The following is a 20,606-nucleotide window of genomic DNA, read 5'->3' on the forward strand; positions in this document are numbered from 1 at the left end:
GGGTGATGGAAATGGAAGGCTGGCCTGGGAGCAATGCCTCATGGGTAATGACCCTGTGCGCCCCGCGGAAGGGCAACCAACCAGGTTGCAGGTTGTACAAGGATATTCGCATTGATCTGAAAAAGATGCTATTTTCTTTGTATGCACACATTTTAGTAGGCATTTTAATCTGTTCTTGGTTGCTGCTGTTTATTCGGGTGATCCGTTGGGACGAACTGCTGGCATTGCCATCTTCTAGACCACGTAGGTGTCCTAACAGACGAAACTGACTGGCATTGCCATCTTTAGACCACGAGGAGTCATAACAGACGAACTGACTGGCATTGCCATCTTTAGACCACGCAGGCGTCATCACAGACGAACTGACTGGCATTGCCCATCTTTAGACCACGCAGGCGTCATCACAGACAAAGGCAATGTGCAAGTGATAGGAAGGAGCTATGAGAGAGAGAACCAGAAAGAGCTTGATATTCATGTTAGGATGCTTGTTATTTACTTCTTCTTGTCCCCGTGTGTGTTACTGTACACATCATAATGTGTCTGTCAATATGTAGGCTTTGGCATGGCTGGAACTAAGACATATTCTATCATGCCAATAAATCATTTTGAAATTGAAAAAATGCGAGAAAGAGAGAGAGAGAGAGAGAGAGAGAGATTTGTCTTATACAGTATGTTGTAAGTAAAAATGCTAACTTCCAGATGGCTCAACGGGTGAAGGTCGACAGTAAGCACAGTAATGACATCATCAGTTACGGTCGTATCCACTTCATTAAATCAGTTGCATGTTCCTTTTTCCTCTGCCTCCCACCTCTCTTTCCTCTGCCTCCCACCTCTCTTCAAAAGCACCGACCAGGAAGAAATGATACGGCAGAATACATTAACTTTCAGGCCTGGATCAGTGGTTCCCGAACTTATTTCATGCCAAATCAACACTCATTAGCCTGCGGACCCCCATTTGAAAATATATGCCAGGGACCCCCATAAGAGAAGATGTTTGCGGCTCTAGCAGTCAACCAGGGGCGGCGGTGGCTCAGCAAGGTTGCCAGTTTGAACCCGGGCTCCCCCAGAGTTAGTGTCGAAGTGTCCTTGAGCAAGACTCTGAACCCCTAATTGCTCCCGATGTGCTGGTTGGTGCCTTGCATGGTTTCCGCCGCCATCGATGCATGAATGTGTGTGTGAATGGGTGAATGTAATGCACAAGCTATGTAAAGATGTATGAATGTGTGTGTGAATGGGTGAATGTAATGCACAATCTATGTAAAGGTGTATGAATGTGTGTGTGAATGGGTGAATGTAATGCACAATCTATGTAAAGGTGTGTGAATGTGTGTGTGAATGGGTGAATGTAATGCACAATCTATGTAAAGGTGTGTGAATGTGTGTGTGAATGGGTGAATGTAATGCACAATCTATGTAAAGGTGTATGAATGTGTGTGTGAATGGGTGAATGTAATGCACAATCTATGTAAAGGTGTATGAATGTGTGTGTGTGAATGGGTGAATGTAATGCACAATCTATGTAAAGGTGTATGAATGTGTGTGTGAATGGGTGAATGCAATGCACAATCTATGTAAAGGTGTGTGAATGTGTGTGTGAATGGGTGAATGTAATGCACAATCTATGTAAAGGTGTGTGAATGTGTGTGTGAATGGGTGAATGTAATGCACAATCTATGTAAAGGTGTATGAATGTGTGTGTGAATGGGTGAATGTAATGCACAATCTATGTAAAGGTGTATGAATGTGTGTGTGAATGGGTGAATGTAATGCACAATCTATGTAAAGGTGTATGAATGTGTGTGTGAATGGGTGAATGTAATGCACAATCTATGTAAAGGTGTATGAATGTGTGTGTGAATGGGTGAATGTAATGCACAATCTATGTAAAGGTGTGTGAATGTGTGTGTGAATGGGTGAATGTAATGCACAATCTATGTAAAGGTGTGTGATTGTGTGTGTGAATGGGTGAATGTAATGCACAATCTATGTAAAGGTGTGTGAATGTGTGTGTGAATGGGTGAATGTAATGCACAATCTATGTAAAGGTGTATGAATGTGTGTGTGAATGGGTGAATGTAATGCACAATCTATGTAAAGGTGTATGAATGTGTGTGTGAATGGGTGAATGTAATGCACAATCTATGTAAAGGTGTGTGAATGTGTGTGTGAATGGGTGAATGTAATGCACAATCTATGTAAAGGTGTGTGATTGTGTGTGTGAATGGGTGAATGTAATGCACAATCTATGTAAAGGTGTATGAATGTGTGTGTGAATGGGTGAATGTAATGCACACTCTATGTAAAGGTGTATGAATGTGTGTGTGAATGGGTGAATGTAATGCACAATGTATGTAAAGCGCCTTGGATAAAGGCGCTATATAAATGCACCATTTAACCTTTTTCATTTCAAGGGCCCCCGGGTTGACCAGAATTAGGCTACGGTCCCTTATTTAATGGCATTTCTATCTCTTTGGACCCCCAATGTATATTGTAAAAGCAATGGTAATTGAACTCAGAGAGTGTACAAATGGAACCGGATCCCTTAGGGTCCATTTGGTTCCATTTGTACACTCTCTGAGCTCATTTTGTACACTCTCTGAGCTCATTTTGTACACTCTCTGAGCTCATTTTGTACACTCTCTGAGCTCATTTTGTACACTCTCTGAGCTCATTTTGTACACTCTCTGAGCTCATTTTGTACACTCTCTGAGCTCATTTTGTACACTCTCTGAGCTTCCAAACTATCATTTAGCTGGGGACCCCCTGGAACTCCCTCAAGGACCCCCTGGGGGTCCCCGGACCCCAGTTTGGGAACCACTGGCCTAGATAAACACGCTGAAACGTTTCAACCTCATTCATTGGCAACACAGACTTCAATTAATTGACGCTCGCGCTCATTAAGATCTATTCCTGGCTTCCAGGAACTAACAGCAAACAAACAGGACTCTAAATAAACCATTAACCCATTGAGGCCTGACGTCGAAATTTAAAAAAAAAAAGTTTTCTAAATCATGACAATTTTCGGAAAGATTTGAGGCACATTTTAACGATTTTTCAAAAATAGCAGACCTACAAGTTCATAGCGCGCCACTCGGTGGCGCGCTATGAGGTTGTAGATCTGCTATTTTTCAATAGCTAAATTATAACATAATGTTTAAAACGCTAACGCTAACGTGACATGGATGCGTTCCAGGTCTCAATGGATTAAACCAAATAATTAACCACTATGAATCCATATTCGTTTTGCCGACAGCCAGACACGTGGATGTCAATGCAAATTACATTTAAAAAAAAAGGAAAAAAGTGCGTGATGAATGAGGCAACGATTCGAACCGCACCATTGTGTAACATTCAGACTAGATGAAGTACTCGAGCCCTTGACGCCCGCACGGCACGGCGCACGTTGATTGAATTCCGTTGAGCGTCGTTTTGAGATCGATGGGATAACGAGGTCTGTTTAGTCCTGTGGTCGGTTGAAAAGGGCCGCTTTCTCTCGAGCGATATAGGCTTCAATACAAATCACCAAGGATACGAAGATCCCTTTTCAGTATACACTATACTGTATGATATCCCTGTCAGAGTCTTCCTCCGCAGAGCGGAGACACTTGAAGGCCGCTCTTAACCTAAACAACTCCCCCATCCCCACTTCAGTGACACTCATCAGCTTAACCCATTTAGACCTGAAAAATGGCTTCTTTTAAATCCTAATAGTTTTCTGAAAAACGTCTGTTTCTATGTCAGTGGTGCTCAACCTTTTTCATGTCAAGGACCCCCCAGAATTGTCTGAATTTGGCTGCGGACCCCCCATCTGAAAATATGTTGTTCCAGGCAGGGAACATCCCCCCCAGAAGCAAAGATATGAGTTAAAAACGTTCGCTCTGAAAGAATGTATTTAAAGATTTGCGCCACACAACGATTTTTCTAAAATAGCAGACCTACAAGCTCATAGCGCGCCACTCGGTGGCGCGCTATGAGCTTGTAGATCTGCTATTTTTCAATAGCTAAATTATAACATAATGCTTTAAAACACCAAAAGGGGTTCCCGCCCATAATGGGTTAATTGCATCTCGGGGCGCCTTCTTTGCGTTTGGTTCTGCAGTGACACCCCCGGAAACATCACTGCGAGACGTATCTGAGTGTCTTTATCGCTACCTTCCAAAGCAGCCGGATGTGGGTCGCGCCGCGAAGGCGACGCTCCTCATGCATTCTAATTAGCTATAGCGCTGCTAGCGTAACGGTGGCAGATATGTGTGGCAAAGGTGAAGATTTGAGCGGCGAGGGAGAGAGAGAGGCGGAGAGAGAGAGGGAGAAGTGTGCGTGTTCTCTCATCACCGCTTAATAAACGGTGGCTAATTATGCGTGTCGCTTTCATTCCTTCCCCTGTTCCATCCCTCCTCCACCGCCCTCCACTCACAGAGCTGTTCCATCCCTCCTCCACCGCCCTCCACTCACAGAGCTGTTCCATCCCTCCTCCACTGCCCTCCACTCACAGAGCTGTTCCATCCCTCCTCCACCGCCCTCCACTCACAGAGCTGTTCCATCCCTCCTCCACCGCCCTCCACTCACAGAGCTGTTCCATCCCTCCTCCACCTCCCTCCACTCACAGAGCTGTTCCATCCCTCCTCCACTGCCCTCCACTCACAGAGCTGTTCCATCCCTCCTCCACCGCCCTCCACTCACAGAGCTGTTCCATCCCTCCTCCACCGCCCTCCACTCACAGAGCTGTTCCATCCCTCCTCCACCTCCCTCCACTCACAGAGCTGTTCCATCCCTCCTCCACTGCCCTCCACTCACAGAGCTGTTCCATCCCTCCTCCACCGCCCTCCACTCACAGAGCTGTTCCATCCCTCCTCCACCGCCCTCCACTCAGAGCTGTTCCATCCCTCCTCCACTGCCCTCCACTCACAGAGCTGTTCCATCTAGAGGGCAGCACGGGTCCATAAAATTGGACCCGGTCCGAAACGGACCCGGTGATATCAGAACAGAACCGATCCGGATCCGAAAACATTCTAATTGGCCGCACCCGGCCCGGACCCGGCCCCGAAAGTTTTGGATCCGGTCCAAAACGGACCCGTTAAAAACAGGATCCGATCCGAAATAAACCTACCCGTTCCGAAAGACCCGTTACACCCGTGGTGTGTCCAATCCTATATTATGCTTATTTTCACCGTGACTGTGATTATGAGACTGAAGTGAACACTGTGACTGAACGTCAGCATCACCCCCGCCTCTACAAAGGAGCGCTGAAAATAGCCGATCTACAAGCTCGCAATGCGTCGCATGGTTAAGTACAGTTTGCAGCGCAAATCCTTGGCGCACACTTTAATGCAGTCATCAAGAATGACAGCTTTTCTTTTGGATGGAATTGCTTTCCGAATAGCAACAAAAGACGTGATGGCACTTTGTTGTTGTGGTTGTTGACCCTCGCCGGCACTCTCTTTTTTCTTACACCCCTTCCCATTCATGTGTTTTTTCAGTGAAGATTTAGCAGCACCAACATTTTTACCGTCCGCGTCGACAATGATAACAAAACTGTCCCAGACATCCGACTTCCCCTTAGGAGATTGCGTGCTGTAATCGTTTGATTGTAGTTTGCGTTTCACCTCGCTCAAGAAGGGGGCCGCCATGGTGATGATAGCTACTGTTCGTGTTGTGTGTGACTGGGCGCGCGCTGCGCACACACTGTGACACACCCACCACCAGTGGATACGTTCCATTTCCAAATCCTCGAGGCGTGTATTTTAGAACATAATCATTACAACGCAGTTGAACGCACGCATACCATAATGTCTATTTTCAAAACCTATTTTTAAAGTTGAAAGGTTTAATATATAATAAAAATCGGGTCCTGCACGGGCATTTCGGGTATTCTGCATTGCAGATGCCCGAAACGAGGCCTGCAGCTTTGAAATGGAACCGACCCGTTCCCCGACGGCATGTCAATATTTTGCACCCGACCCGGCTCGGTTCTCGGTTCGGATCTCGGGTATTCGGGTCCGGGTGGACCCGTGCTGCCCTCTAGTTCCATCCCTCCTCCACCGCCCTCCACTCAGAGCTGTTCCATCCCTCCTCCACTGCCCTCCACTCACAGAGCTGTTCCATCCATCCTCCACCGCCCTCCACTCACAGAGCTGTTCCATCCCTCCTCCACCGCCCTCCACTCACAGAGCTGTTCCATCCCTCCTCCACCGCCCTCCACTCACAGAGCTGTTCCATCCCTCCTCCACCGCCCTCCACTCACAGAGCTGTTCCATCCCTCCTCCTCCGCCCTCCACTCACAGAGCTGTTCCATCCCTCCTCCACCGCCCTCCACTCACAGAGCTGTTCCATCCCTCCTCCTCCGCCCTCCACTCACAGAGCTGTTCCATCCCTCCTCCACCGCCCTCCACTCACAGAGCTGTTCCATCCCTCCTCCACCGCCCTCCACTCACAGAGCTGTTCCATCCCTCCTCCACCGCCCTCCACTCACAGAGCTGTTCCATCCCTCCTCCACCGCCCTCCACTCACAGAGCTGTTCCATCCCTCCTCCACCGCCCTCCACTCACAGAGCTGTTCCATCCCTCCTCCACCGCCCTCCACTCACAGAGCTGTTCCATCCCTCCTCCACCGCCCTCCACTCACAGAGCTGTTCCATCCCTCCTCCACCGCCCTCCACTCACAGAGCTGTTCCATCCCTCCTCCACCGCCCTCCACTCACAGAGCTGTTCCATCCCTCCTCCACCGCCCTCCACTCACAGAGCTGTTCCATCCCTTTTCCACCGCCCTCCACTCACAGAGCTGTTCCATCCCTCCTCCACCGCCCTCCACTCACAGAGCTGTTCCATCCCTCCTCCACCGCCCTCCACTCACAGAGCTGTTCCATCCCTCCTCCACCGCCCTCCACTCACAGAGCTGTTCCATCCCTCCTCCACCGCCCTCCACTCACAGAGCTGTTCCATCCCTTCTCCACCGCCCTCCACTCACAGAGCTGTTCCATCCCTCCTCCACCGCCCTCCACTCACAGAGCTGTTCCATCCCTCCTCCTCCACTGCCCTCCACTCACAGAGCTGTTCCATCCCTCCTCCACCGCCCTCCACTCACAGAGCTGTTCCATCCCTCCTCCACCGCCCTCCACTCAGAGCTGTTCCATCCCTCCTCCACCGCCCTCCACTCACAGAGCTGTTCCATCCCTCCTCCACCGCCCTCCACTCACATAGCTGTTCCATCCCTCCTCCACCACCCTCCACTCACAGAGCTGTTCCATCCCTCCTCCACCACCCTCCACTCACAGAGCTGTTCCATCCCTCCTCCACCACCCTCCACTCACAGAGCTGTTCCATCCCTCCTCCACCGCCCTCCACTCACAGAGCTGTTCCATCCCTCCTCCACCGCCCTCCACTCACAGAGCTGTTCCATCCCTCCTCCACCGCCCTCCACTCACAGAGCTGTTCCATCCCTCCTCCACTGCCCTCCACTCACAGAGCTGTTCCATCCCTCCTCCACCGCCCTCCACTCACAGAGCTGTTCCATCCCTCCTCCACCGCCCTCCACTCACAGAGCTGTTCCATCCCTCCTCCACCGCCCTCCACTCACAGAGCTGTTCAACCCCATCCTTCCCTCGTCTGCATGCACCCTCCTCGCCGTTTGTTTTGGTCCCCAAAGGTGTGACATTTGGATCGTGTGTTGAAGACTGACATCAATCTAATACTAGTTATATCGCGTGCATGCACGCACGCACGCACACACACATGCACACACACACGCACGCATGCACGCACGCACGCACGCACATGCAAACGCACAGCGGCAGTTTTATTTATGCCATGAAGACAAAAACTTTAGACCTGTTGTACAAAGAGGAATCGTTAGACCATTAGATAGATGAAGTATCTGCACAGATGTTTTGGCACTGTGTGTGTGTGTGTGTGTGTGTGTGTGTGTGTGTGTTAGTGGGTGGCAGCTGCATGGCAACTAGTAAAGAGGACTGGAGGAGAGATGGACGGAGGAGCCAATTAGTGCAACGAGAACGACCACATGCTTCTTGTAGCTATACCGTCACTTTATATCCTGGGTGATGAGAGGCCAGGTGGTCACCTCAGCACACCTAGCCTTTATATCCTGGGTGATGAGAGGCCAGGTGGTCACCTCAGCACACCTAGCCTTTATAGTCTGGGTGATGAGAGGCCAGGTGGTCACCTCAGCACACCTAGCCTTTATATCCTGGGTGATGAGAGGCCAGGTGGTCACCTCAGCACACCTAGCCTTTATATCCTGGGTGATGAGAGGCCAGGTGGTCACCTCAGCACACCTAGCCTTTATATCCTGGGTGATGAGAGGCCAGGTGGTCACCTCAGCACACCTAGCCTTTATATCCTGGGTGATGAGAGGCCAGGTGGTCACCTCAGCACACCTAGCCTTTATATCCTGGGTGATGAGAGGCCAGGTGGACACCTCAGCACACCTAGCCTTTATATCCTGGGTGATGAGAGGCCAGGTGGTCACCTCAGCACACCTAGCCTTTATATCCTGGGTGATGAGAGGCCAGGTGGTCACCTCAGCACACCTAGCCTTTATATCCTGGGTGATGAGAGGCCAGGTGGTCACCTCAGCACACCTAGCCTTTATATCCTGGGTGATGAGAGGCCAGGTGGTCACCTCAGCACACCTAGCCTTTATAGTCTGGGTGATGAGAGGCCAGGTGGTCACCTCAGCACACCTAGCCTTTATATCCTGGGTGATGAGAGGCCAGGTGGTCACCTCAGCACACCTAGCCTTTATATCCTGGGTGATGAGAGGCCAGGTGGTCACCTCAGCACACCTAGCCTTTAGAGTCTGGGTGATGAGAGGCCAGGTGGTCACCTCAGCACACCTAGCCTTTAGAGTCTGGGTGATGAGAGGCCAGGTGGTGTCTGTAGTACTCATATTCAACCTGGGCCCAGCCCGCCTGCAGTACCAGTTTTGACCACTACCGCCAGTGGCTTTAACGTTGCCCAACCGTTCTGGGGGGGGGGGGGGGGGGGGCTAAGGAAAGGAAATATTTATTTATGTATTTCATCATAAACATGTCATTTTTTCATGATGGAGACACATGCAGTCCAACCAAGAAAAGTGCTTATTTCATTTTCGAAAGGATGGGAGATCCAGAGAGCAGAAAGGAGAGAATGCCAGTGACTGGTGAAGGGAATCGCGTGGTGTGTTAAGCTGTCTCCAAAATTGAAGCCACCATTGCCAGGATTTGCTACTGGCAGTCAAACACAGACAACCAAGCATGCACACATACTGGCACGCCAGTACACGCGCGCGCGCACACACACACACACACACACACACACACACACACACACACACACACACACACACACACACACACACACACACACACACACACACACACACACACACACACACACACACACACACACACACACACACACACACACACACACACACACACACACACACACACACACACACAGATCTGAAGCGTGCGCCGAGGCATGGACGCCCAGAACATTTCCACTATAATTACATATCTTTCCGAACCATTGAAATGATAAATACCAAAGAAGCAACGTGCATATTATTCACAGCAGGGGGAACAGTGGGAAAAGGTCCTGGATGTGATTCCGAATGGAGAGAGAAAGGAAGCCATTTGAACAACACAAACCAGCCACATGTGTTCAGAGACGCAGAAGCATTGCAGGGCTATTGCTTTCATATAACGCTGTACAAAGTCTTCTTTTGATAGCAACATTCTCTAAGGTCATACTTTGGCTTTTAAAGGTGGCTATAAAAAAAACACATTCAAAAAAACGATTTTGTACCGTTAAATTAAAAATGCAAGGATATCCAAAATCCATCGGTTTTAATTGGTCTGTGTAAGATTGACTCATTTGGGAGATGGCAGCGATTTACTGGCTTTCCATCAAGCTGTTTGCGACCTTGACAGAGATTGATGCCTTCAATGAAACATAACAGAACAGCCCCCATATGGGGGTCAAGCCCATGACAGATCCATAACAGCCCCCCCTGGGGGTCAAGACCGGTTTATGCTTCGTCGCGCACAGATAATAGCAGTGGTGGAAAAAGTATACTCAATTGTTTTACTTAAGTAAAAGTACCAATACTGCAATTTAGAACTACTTCGTAACAAGTAAAAGTACGGAATTGAAAATGTACTTGAGTAAAAGTACAAAAGTATCGGCATTAAAATGTACAGTACTAAAAGTAAAAGTACTCATATTGCAGAATGTCCCATTTCACACGTTCAAAATGTGTACAAAATCTATTGAAAATAGATTTTGCTCATAGATTTTGCTTGTAGATCTAGAGCTTACAGATCTGCTATTTTTACAAACAACTAATCATTTCATGTGATTCTTTTTCACAGGTTTGCAAGACGTCCTCCCGGAGTTCCTGCGCGGGCGATTCGTGGAGGCGGCGCTCAGCTACGTGGCGTGCAACTCGGAGGGCGAGCTGCTGTGTCGCAACAACGACTGCTGGTGCCACTGCTCCGCCCGCTTCCCAGAATGCAACTGTCCCTTCGCCGACATCAAGGTCATGGAGGCGAACCTCCAGAAGAGCAAAGAGGCCTGGAGCAACTCCAACGGAGACTTCATGGAGTCAGGTAGGACGCTGGGCTTGGATGACATGTTTATGATGAAATGTTTACGTTTAAATAGAGACTTCATGGAGTCAGGTAGGACGCTGGGCTTGGATGACAGACATGTTTACGATGAAATGTTTACTTTTAAATATAGACATCATGGAGTCAGGTAGGACGATGGGCTTGAATGACAGACATGTTCACGATGAAATGTTTACGTTTAAATATAGACTTCATGGAGTCCGGTAGGACGCTGGGCTTGGATGAAATGTTTACGTTTAAATATAGACTTCATGGAGTCCGGTAGGACGCTGGGCTTGGATGAAATGTTTACGTTTAAATATAGACTTCATGGAGTCCGGTAGGACGCTGGGCTTGGATGAAATGTTTACGTTTAAATATAGACTTCATGGAGTCCGGTAGGACGCTGGGCTTGGATGAAATGTTTACGTTTAAATATAGACTTCATGGAGTCCGGTAGGACGCTGGGCTTGGATGAAATGTTTACGTTTAAATATAGACTTCATGGAGTCCGGTAGGACGCTGGGCTTGGATGAAATGTTTACGTTTAAATATAGACTTCATGGAGTCCGGTAGGACGCTGGGCTTGGATGACAGACATGTTGAAATGTTTACGTTCAAATGGAGACTTCATGTTGTTTTTGAAAGCAAATTTTGATAGTCTTGAATAGTTTTCATTTAGTTTCAGTCACGTTTTGGTCAGCTGGAATGTTTTAGTGTTAGTCTAGTTTTAATTGACTAAATATCATAGGATTGTATTGTATTTTGGCGGGCCTTGATGCCATCGTAATGACTGTTTTTACACTTGCTGAAAATAGCCGATCGTAGATCGGCTATTTTCAGCATGCAAACCAAGTGTAAAATGACTTGTACTGGATCTCTTGTCCACTAGTCCCAACATTTAAGTCTAGTTTGTCGACGACATTTGTCAGTATATTTAGTCTTAGCGACCCAAATTAGGAAGCTTGGGTATACTACACTAGCCTGGACTTTCAGAAAGTGTCTGATTGGCCACAAATGACGACAGTTGCCGATGCTGAAAAGGAGTAACAAAGCTAAAATAAATGAACAAACACACTCAAAATAATCTTCCCCTATAGGAGGTCCTTGACGGCTGCAAGCCTCCATGACTTAAAAAGCCCTGGGTGGGCAACCCGGCCTGGGGGGGATATGCTCTCTTTCTAGTTATCATCATTGCGCGGCGGAGATATGCTCTCTACGGCAGCGGGTACATCATTGATGACAAGCTGGTGATGGTTGTTGAGGTCCCTTTGCTTTAACTGCTGCAGGCTATTGCGGTGCTTTATATTGAACGGAAGATGGACAACTTTCGTCAATGTCTTGCGATGCTTTCAGCTCCACTCAGGCACGGGACGCTGGTGATTTATGGGTCCCCGTGTTGGACAGGATCCCCCCCTCCCAAAAAAGGTTTGGGGCCAGTAGTACAATTCTTCAGTGCTTTGTTTGAGACTCAAAATAAAGAGACGCATCAAAGAGATCCCATTATACCACAGGTCGTTTCGAGGAAGCAATCTGATTGGTTGAAACAGCCTTCTAGCCGTGGGTTAAACCAGCACCATTCACCACCTAATCAAAACAAAGAATTCAGCTGCTCTGTTCTCCCAGAGCGTATAGCAAACTCGGTGGCTAGGCTAGCTAGTTTCTTGGGACATTTGTGGTCGTAGTGACTACATCTGTCATTAAAAAAATATATTCTTTCAGCGATTTTCTTAGTTTTAAGGGTAACTGTTGTATAATTGCAATATTACACTCGAGGGTGTGGGTTAACGTGATTATTGCCACTTCAGTGATGCTTGCGGAACTCGACTTCGTCTCGTTCCTCACCGCATCCCTGTCGTGGCAATAATCACGTTAACCCACACCCTCTCGTGTAATATTGCTTAATTATAGAATGTTGACGATAAAACAAATTGTCCATACAGTGTATTAATGAATGGAATGAATTTACTGGCCGTTTTATGCCAAATATTTCAAGTTCAATTACTTGATTTCCTTGTGCTCTGCTCACACCATGACCATACAGCTGGCAGCAACAACAGCAGACAGCCAGTGTGTGATCTCACTAGATCACGCCAAATGTATCTTCAACTCCAATGGAGTTCAAACTCTCTCTGCGCCGCGGATCTACAATCACGATTCTATTAGCCTAGTTCCTGCAGTTCAGCAATGACCGCTGGTCACTGTGGTCACTGTGGTCACTGTGGTCACTGTGGTCAGGGCCATATGGACTTTATTTGAATGCAATCATACCAGAGCTCCCACAAACCAAGCTTCTCCTCAGATGACCATGTCTAGCCTTTTTTTGAGGATAATAAACGACAAAAGGGGGAATCCAATTTGAAGGATAATATCCTATATTTTGTTCATTGTCCCCGATGGAGGTGACTGGACATGGCCGCCGCTATTCACAATCTCTGCATTCCAATTACATATATCCAGCGACTAGACACCAAGGACGGCCAGACGGTCAGTTCTCAAAGGACTCGAGCTCCGTCATGCTGAAAATGAATAAAAACCGGTTTGCTCACCTGCGAGTATACCGTAGGTTGGTACGAGAAGACCTGGGTCACTAACAAAGAAACTCCCATGACATCATTACATGCACCCACTGCCTTATTCACTTTTACATTTATCACGCTTTGGAGCTGTTTCAACGTCTAATCTAAGCCTAGACTGCTAAAAAACTTACATTTTTAGACTATTTTGACCCCATTTTTTAGACGGTCAAAGCCGAAAATTGCTCAGTGGGCTGTTGTTGAAAATGAATAATATCATTCAAATTATTAAAGGACGACTTCATCCATTTCCAACCTGTCTTCATATAATTGGTCCTCACTAATGCTCATTATAATTTGGAACCATTTTTGTCTACTCTCAGAGTGACATCATCTATGTCTGATTTAATTAATTAATTCTAACTTAACTTAACCAAGATAAACTAAAAGCTATACTTCAAACTAAAAGCTATTCAAACACAAAGTAGCAAATTCAGCCAAGCTAATTCATGGTGGGGGAAAAGTCTAGAAGTGAAACACAAAAAAATATGCATTTCAAAACAATAATGTCAGAAAAGGTAAACCTAGAAGACATGCATTACGCAAACATGAATGATGTGGAAAAAAATGTATTTGGTTGGTTGGTTGGTTGGTTGGTTGGTTGGTTGGTTGGTTGGTTGGTTGGTTGGTTGGTTGGTTGGTTGGTTGGTTGGTTGGTTGCGAGTCCTTTTGGTTGCGAGTCCTTTTGGTTGCGAGTCCTTTTGGTTGTGAGTCCTTTTGGTTGCGAGTCCTTTTGGTTGCGAGTCCTTTTGGTTGTGAGTCCTTTGCTTGTGATGAAATATGCAGGGTTTTAATGTGATTTTATGTGAAATACGTGAAAAGTGTCTATTAAACCCAACATCCTTATTGAGAGAGAGAGAGAGAGAGAGAGAGAGAGAGAGAGAGACAGAGAGAGAGAATGAGAGACAGAGAGAGAGAATGAGAGAGAGAGAGAGAGAGAGAGAGAGAGAGAGAGAGAGAGAGAGAGAGAGAGAGAGAGAGAGAGAGAGAGAGAGAGAGAGAGAGAGAGAGAGAGAGAGAGAGAGAGAGAGAGAGAGAGAGAGAGAGAGAGAGAGAGAGAGATAGAGAGAGAGAGAGAGAGAGAGAGAGAGAGAGAGAGAGAGAGGGAGAGAGAGAGATAGAGAGAGAGAGAGAGGGAGAGAGAGGGGGGCGAGGCATCAGCATGCCATTTGAATCACAAGCATGAAGCATGTGCCGCGCCGGCCGCTCCGCGCCCGTGTGGGTGAGGACACCCCGTCAGGTGTATAATCTGCCTCGCAGTTAAATTAATTTCCACCAAGCTGGGCTGTTTTCTGAAAGCTATTCATCATCGTGGACAAGGAGACACGCAGGTGTGTGTCCCGTAATGGCTCGGGAAGACGTGGAATAAGACATTTAGGGACCGACGTCGAAATAAATAAAAAGGCTTCTGAAAGAATATATATATAGGCCTGGGCCATGGCTCAGTGGTCCAGGCACCTTGGCTGGTAATCCAGTCTGGCAGTGTGCCGCGGGTTCGACTCCCGATCCCGACGGCCTTTACTGCATGTCTTCCCCCCCCATCTCTCTCCCCATTTCCTGTCAGCCTACTGTCTGTCCCTCCATAAAAAAATATAAAATAAAGGCGAAAGCCACAACAAAAAAACATTTAAGAACATATATATATTGAAAGATTTGTGCCACATTTTCACGATTTTTCAAAAATAGCAGACCTACAAGCTCGTAGCGCGCCACTCGGTGGCGCGCTATGAGCTTGTAGATCTGCTATTTTTCAATAGCTAAAGTATAACATAATGCTTAGTTAAAACACCAAAACGGGTTCCCGTCCAGAATGGGATAAGCCAGGCGTCACTTCCTAAATTGGCTGGAGGAGCCTTTTTTTTATTTATTTTTTTACTTGCTTCGAATTCAGCTACTTCCTAATGACTTGGAAGCTGTTGCTGGGGATTTAATTGGGAACACGGGCAGTTTTCTGGCAGTTTGGCAAATTGGCTGCTTTACGACACAGCGCTATTCATGCAGAGTTCAGGTGATTCGGTGCGGTGGGTGTCGCCGATTGTGCATGGAAAGTGATATTATCGAGGTGCAGATGCGTGGCGTGCACTCAATTACACACGTGTGCGATCACACACGCGCGCACACACTAGCGCGCGAGCACACACACACACACACACACACACACACACACGCACACGCACACACATGCTCCAAATGGACTCTAGCTGCGCCAGCCAGCAGATTTAATTACGTTGAAAAATGAGCACAGTGTGTAATATAAAAGCAGGGCAATCCAGAAGGCAAGTACTGTTTGACTTTCAGAGCAGCGTGGTGCTCAAAGTGGGGTCCGGGTGCTCCCCAGGGGTCCTTTAGAGCGTGTCCAGGGGGTCCCCGCACAGCAAAAACAATAGATAAAATAACCTAGCATCAAAATGACTTTAACCACAGTAACTTACCTTATTATCGACTATTTGAAGAGATGATCTTATACAACGTGTTGCGACGCTTGTAGATCTGCAAGAAAAAAAAAAGGGAATTCATGAAAAACCAATAGAAATAGGCTGTAATACATCTTGTACAGCGGAGTCCCTCTCTTAATCTACCCCTGAGCTACTGCCGCCCCTAAGCCGCTGACTTTTAGAGTTGTAACCAAGCACAGTACAACTGACATTTAAGGCTCTATTTTCGTCCATGCTAAACCCCTCATTCCCTAAACTCCTTTGCCGTTTTTGAGTGGTGCAACCACTCCTATAGACAGCTATGTGTGTGGCTGGGTCCGTCCCTGGCTGTGTCCGAGCACGAAAATAGCGTTAGTTCACCACCAAGTGTCACTGTTGCACAGCCTAACACACAGACACAGACACACACAGGCCAGGGAGGAGGGCTAGTACAGTACAGTACAGTACAGTACAGTACAGTACAGTACAGTACAGTACAGTACAGTACAGTACAGTACAGTACAGTACCACTCACTTCAGACAGGTCTGATTTTTTACTATTTTGAAAAACATTTTTGAATAGTTCAACTCGACACGTGAGCTTGTAGATCAGCTATTTTAACCCATTTTTGGCGGGAACCCCTTGTTTAAAGCATTATGTTATGCTTTAGCTATTTAAAAATAGCAGACCCACAAGTTCATAGCTCATAGGATGAGCTATGAACTTGTGGGTCTGCTATTTTTTTTAAATCGTGCAAATGTGGCGCAACTCTTCTTTCAGAGCATTTTTAACTCATATCTTTGCTTCTTTGGGGCGTCCCTGGAACTACATATTTTGAGAAGGGGGTCGGCGGCCAAATACATATAATTTTAGGGGTCCTTGACAGACATGAAATAGTTCGAGAACCACTGACATAGATACATAGGGTTTTTTAGTCAGTTTTTGTAGAATCGTCCTCAGGCCTAAACTATTCAACTATGTTTTTCAAAATAGTAGAAGGCGGCAGTAGTTTAGGGATGAGGGGTTTAGCGTGAATGAAAACAGAGCCCATAGAGTTGTAACAGCAGTAGTTTAGGGATGAGGGGTTTAGCGTGAATGAAAACAGAGCCCATAGAGTTGTAACAGCAGTAGTTTAGGGATGAGGGGTTTAGCATGAATGAAAACAGAGCCCATAGAGTTGTAACAACAGTAGTTTAGGGATGAGGGGTTTAGCATGAATGAAAACAGAGCCCATAGAGTTGTAACAACAGTAGTTTAGGGATGAGGGGTTTAGCGTGAATGAAAACAGAGCCCATAGAGTTGTAACAGCAGTAGTTTAGGGATGAGGGGTTTAGCGTGAATGAAAACAGAGCCCATAGAGTTGTAACAACAGTAGTTTAGGGATGAGGGGTTTAGCGTGAATGAAAACAGAGCCCATAGAGTTGTAACAACAGTAGTTTAGGGATGAGGGGTTTAGCGTGAATGAAAACAGAGCCCATAGTGTTGTAACAGTAGTTTAGGGATGAGGGGTTTAGCGTGAATGAAAACAGAGCCCATAGAGTTGTAACAACAGTAGTTTAGGGATGAGGGGTTTAGCATGAATGAGAACAGAGCCCATAGAGTTGTAACAGTAGTTTAGGGATGAGGGGTTTAGCATGAATGAGAACAGAGCCCATAGAGTTGTAACAGTAGTTTAGGGATGAGGGGTTTAGCGTGAATGAAAACAGAGCGCATAGAGTTGTAACAACAGTAGTTTAGGGATGAGGGGTTTAGCGTGAATGAAAACAGAGCCCATAGAGTTGTAACAACAGTAGTTTAGGGATGAGGGGTTTAGCGTGAATGAAAACAGAGCCCATAGAGTTGTAACAACAGTAGTTTAGGGATGAGGGGTTTAGCATGAATGAGAACAGAGCCCATAGAGTTGTAACAACAGTAGTTTAGGGATGAGGGGTTTAGCATGAATGAAACCAGAGCCCATAGAGTTGTAACAGTAGTTTAGGGATGAGGGGTTTAGCGTGAATGAAAACAGAGCCCATAGAGTTGTAACAACAGTAGTTTAGGGATGAGGGGTTTAGCGTGAATGAGAACAGAGCCCATAGAGTTGTAACAACAGTAGTTTAGGGATGAGGGGTTTAGCGTGAATGAAAACAGAGCGCATAGAGTTGTAACAACAGTAGTTTAGGGATGAGGGGTTTAGCGTGAATGAAAACAGAGCCCATAGAGTTGTAACAACAGTAGTTTAGGGATGAGGGGTTTAGCGTGAATGAGAACAGAGCCCATAGAGTTGTAACAACAGTAGTTTAGGGATGAGGGGTTTAGCATGAATGAAACCAGAGCCCATAGAGTTGTAACAGTAGTTTAGGGATGAGGGGTTTAGCGTGAATGAAAACAGAGCCCATAGAGTTGTAACAACAGTAGTTTAGGGATGAGGGGTTTAGCGTGAATGAGAACAGAGCCCATAGAGTTGTAACAACAGCAGTAGTTTAGGGATGAGGGGTTTAGCGTGAATGAAAACAGAGCCCATAGAGTTGTAACAGCAGCAGTAGTTTAGGGATGAGGGGTTTAGCATGAATGAAAACAGAGCCCATAGAGTTGTAACAACAGTAGTTTAGGGATGAGGGGTTTAGCATGAATGAAAACAGAGCCCATAGAGTTGTAACAACAGTAGTTTAGGGATGAGGGGTTTAGCGTGAATGAGAACAGAGCCCATAGAGTTGTAACAACAGTAGTTTAGGGATGAGGGGTTTAGCGTGAATGAAAACAGAGCCCATAGAGTTGTAACAGCAGTAGTTTAGGGATGAGGGGTTTAGCATGAATGAAAACAGAGCCCATAGAGTTGTAACAACAGTAGTTTAGGGATGAGGGGTTTAGCGTGAATGAAAACAGAGCCCATAGAGTTGTAACAGCAGTAGTTTAGGGATGAGGGGTTTAGCGTGAATGAAAACAGAGCCCATAGAGTTGTAACAACAGTAGTTTAGGGATGAGGGGTTTAGCGTGAATGAGAACAGAGCCCATAGAGTTGTAACAGTAGTTTAGGGATGAGGGGTTTAGCATGAATGAGAACAGAGCCCATAGAGTTGTAACAGCAGTAGTTTAGGGATGAGGGGTTTAGCATGAATGAGAACAGAGCCCATAGAGTTGTAACAGCAGTAGTTTAGGGATGAGGGGTTTAGCGTGAATGAAAACAGAGCCCATAGAGTTGTAACAACAGCAGTAAAGCTGAGAGTGCCTGGAGGTCACAGCGAGGTGAGGCAGTGTCTTGTCTGCTGGGACGGCTTGATAAGTGTTGTATTGTGGTGAGAAAAACAGCTGGGAGGAGCTTGTGGGACTCAGGCAGTGGGGAGGAAGCAGAGACAGCAATTGATTTTGTCTACCTCGTTGGGGGCAAGAGAGAGAGAGAGAGAGAGAGAGAGAGAGAGCGAGAGAGAAACTGAATTAAAAAACAAACAAAAGAGAGTGTATATAGTATACTGTAGTTCTGTGTGGTGTGTGATTGTGCGCATATCTTCTCTTCTTAATCTTTGTTCATCAAGGCATCACACTTTTGATAAGTTTAACCGATATAAGCTCACGATTTGTCATTTTCTAAAGACGTAGGCTAGTGTTACAACTAGGGTTGGGATTCGGAACCGGGTCCATTTCAGACCCGGTTCCGACATTGCGGATCCGGAGCCGGTTCCATCGTTTTTTTATTAACGGTTCCCCAAACGGTTCTCATCAGTCGTCATTTAGCTCCGCTGTGTCTGCTTGCATGCAAGCAGAGCCTGGGGTGACGTCACCCCACCTACGTGAGTGAGTGAGGTCTGGAGGATACGCCCACTGTTCTGTCTGTGCATTCAGCGACCGCCGCGGAGCGAGTGGGACAGTGGGACAGTATGTCGAAGAGATCTCCAAAGTGTGGTTATATTAACAGAGAGGGAAATGACTGAGGCTGAGCACGCAAAGTGCAATACATTTGATGCTATAGTTGCAAAGGTTGTTGCAACTTGTACCACGTCCACATTGAGGAAACATCTCAAAATCAATATGCCTACACGGCTACACGAGTGCACATCGCGTTTGTGAGCCATGCGGAAAGCCGTGCCCGCTCTCCCCGCAGCTCCACCACAGCCGACGGGGGACGAGGATGATGCAAGGCTGGTTTACTTTCCCCAGGCTAGAAAACTAACGTCTACAGAGCTTTTCATTAGGTGTATTGTACAACTGTTGTTAATGGTGTTAATTTAGAACGCCAATGACTCGACGTCTTTCTGTCTGATATTTTATGAATCACGTTAACTATAGAGCCAAATCAATTTGTCTGCACGTATTTTTACAACTTATAAGCAACTCAACTGCTTTTGATTTGGCTCTAAATTAATCGCGTGACTGTTGAGAGCCCAGCGTTTAGGTGCATATACCTCCATAGATTGATTACTTTATAAACAGTTTGCAGAAAAAAGCACAGGAACGTAGCCTGACAGTTCAATACAAGGTCTGCTAAGAGGATTTTATAATCCAAGAAAGCACTATGGCTTGTTTCCATTAGGGTAAGGGGTACTTCATATAAAATTAATCTGAACATTAAAGACAACATTAGTCACCAAAACAATATCATTATTGCAATGTACAAATTGCAATATACAGTACAAATTGCAACAATGATATTGTTGTGGTGGCTAGCTGCTGGTGGTGGTGGTGAAGTTTAAATAATAGTGCCACCTCATAATTGTAAAGTGCATTTTCAATAATTGAATTAATGAATTTGTGTTTATTATGTACTTGGTTAGGTTAGTTATAATATAAGCATAATCTATGTCAGAAAAAAAGGGGAAAAAATAATATTAGGATCCGTTAAGGGAACCGTTAGGAACCGGAACCGTTAAGAGGGATCCGAGAAGGATCCGGAACCGTTAAAATCCTAACGAATCCCAACCCTAGTTACAACAGACTTGGCCAAAATAACTCACAACTCACACCGTCATTGGCAGCACATGATGCATGTGCACATACATATAAATAAGTTAAATTATCGTTAAACATCTGCATTA

The 20,606-nt window shown here is 46.4% G+C and overlaps 1 protein-coding gene across 1 annotated transcript in view; it reads left to right on the forward strand.

Moving 5' to 3' along the window:
• The window catches only part of brinp2 (bone morphogenetic protein/retinoic acid inducible neural-specific 2), a gene marked incomplete at its 3' end in the record, with an annotated part of 362,351 nt that overhangs the window by 265,841 nt on the left and 75,904 nt on the right, over positions 1–20,606 (forward strand). Inside the window, exon 6 of the mRNA XM_079507203.1 lies at positions 10,370–10,606. Within this exon, the coding sequence (XP_079363329.1) occupies positions 10,370–10,606 (237 nt within the window). The remainder of the gene's footprint in view (positions 1–10,369; positions 10,607–20,606) is intronic.

This window comes from Electrona antarctica (genome assembly GCF_951216825.1).
Source record: "Electrona antarctica genome assembly, chromosome: 1".
Taxonomy (NCBI): Eukaryota; Metazoa; Chordata; class Actinopteri; order Myctophiformes; family Myctophidae; genus Electrona; species Electrona antarctica.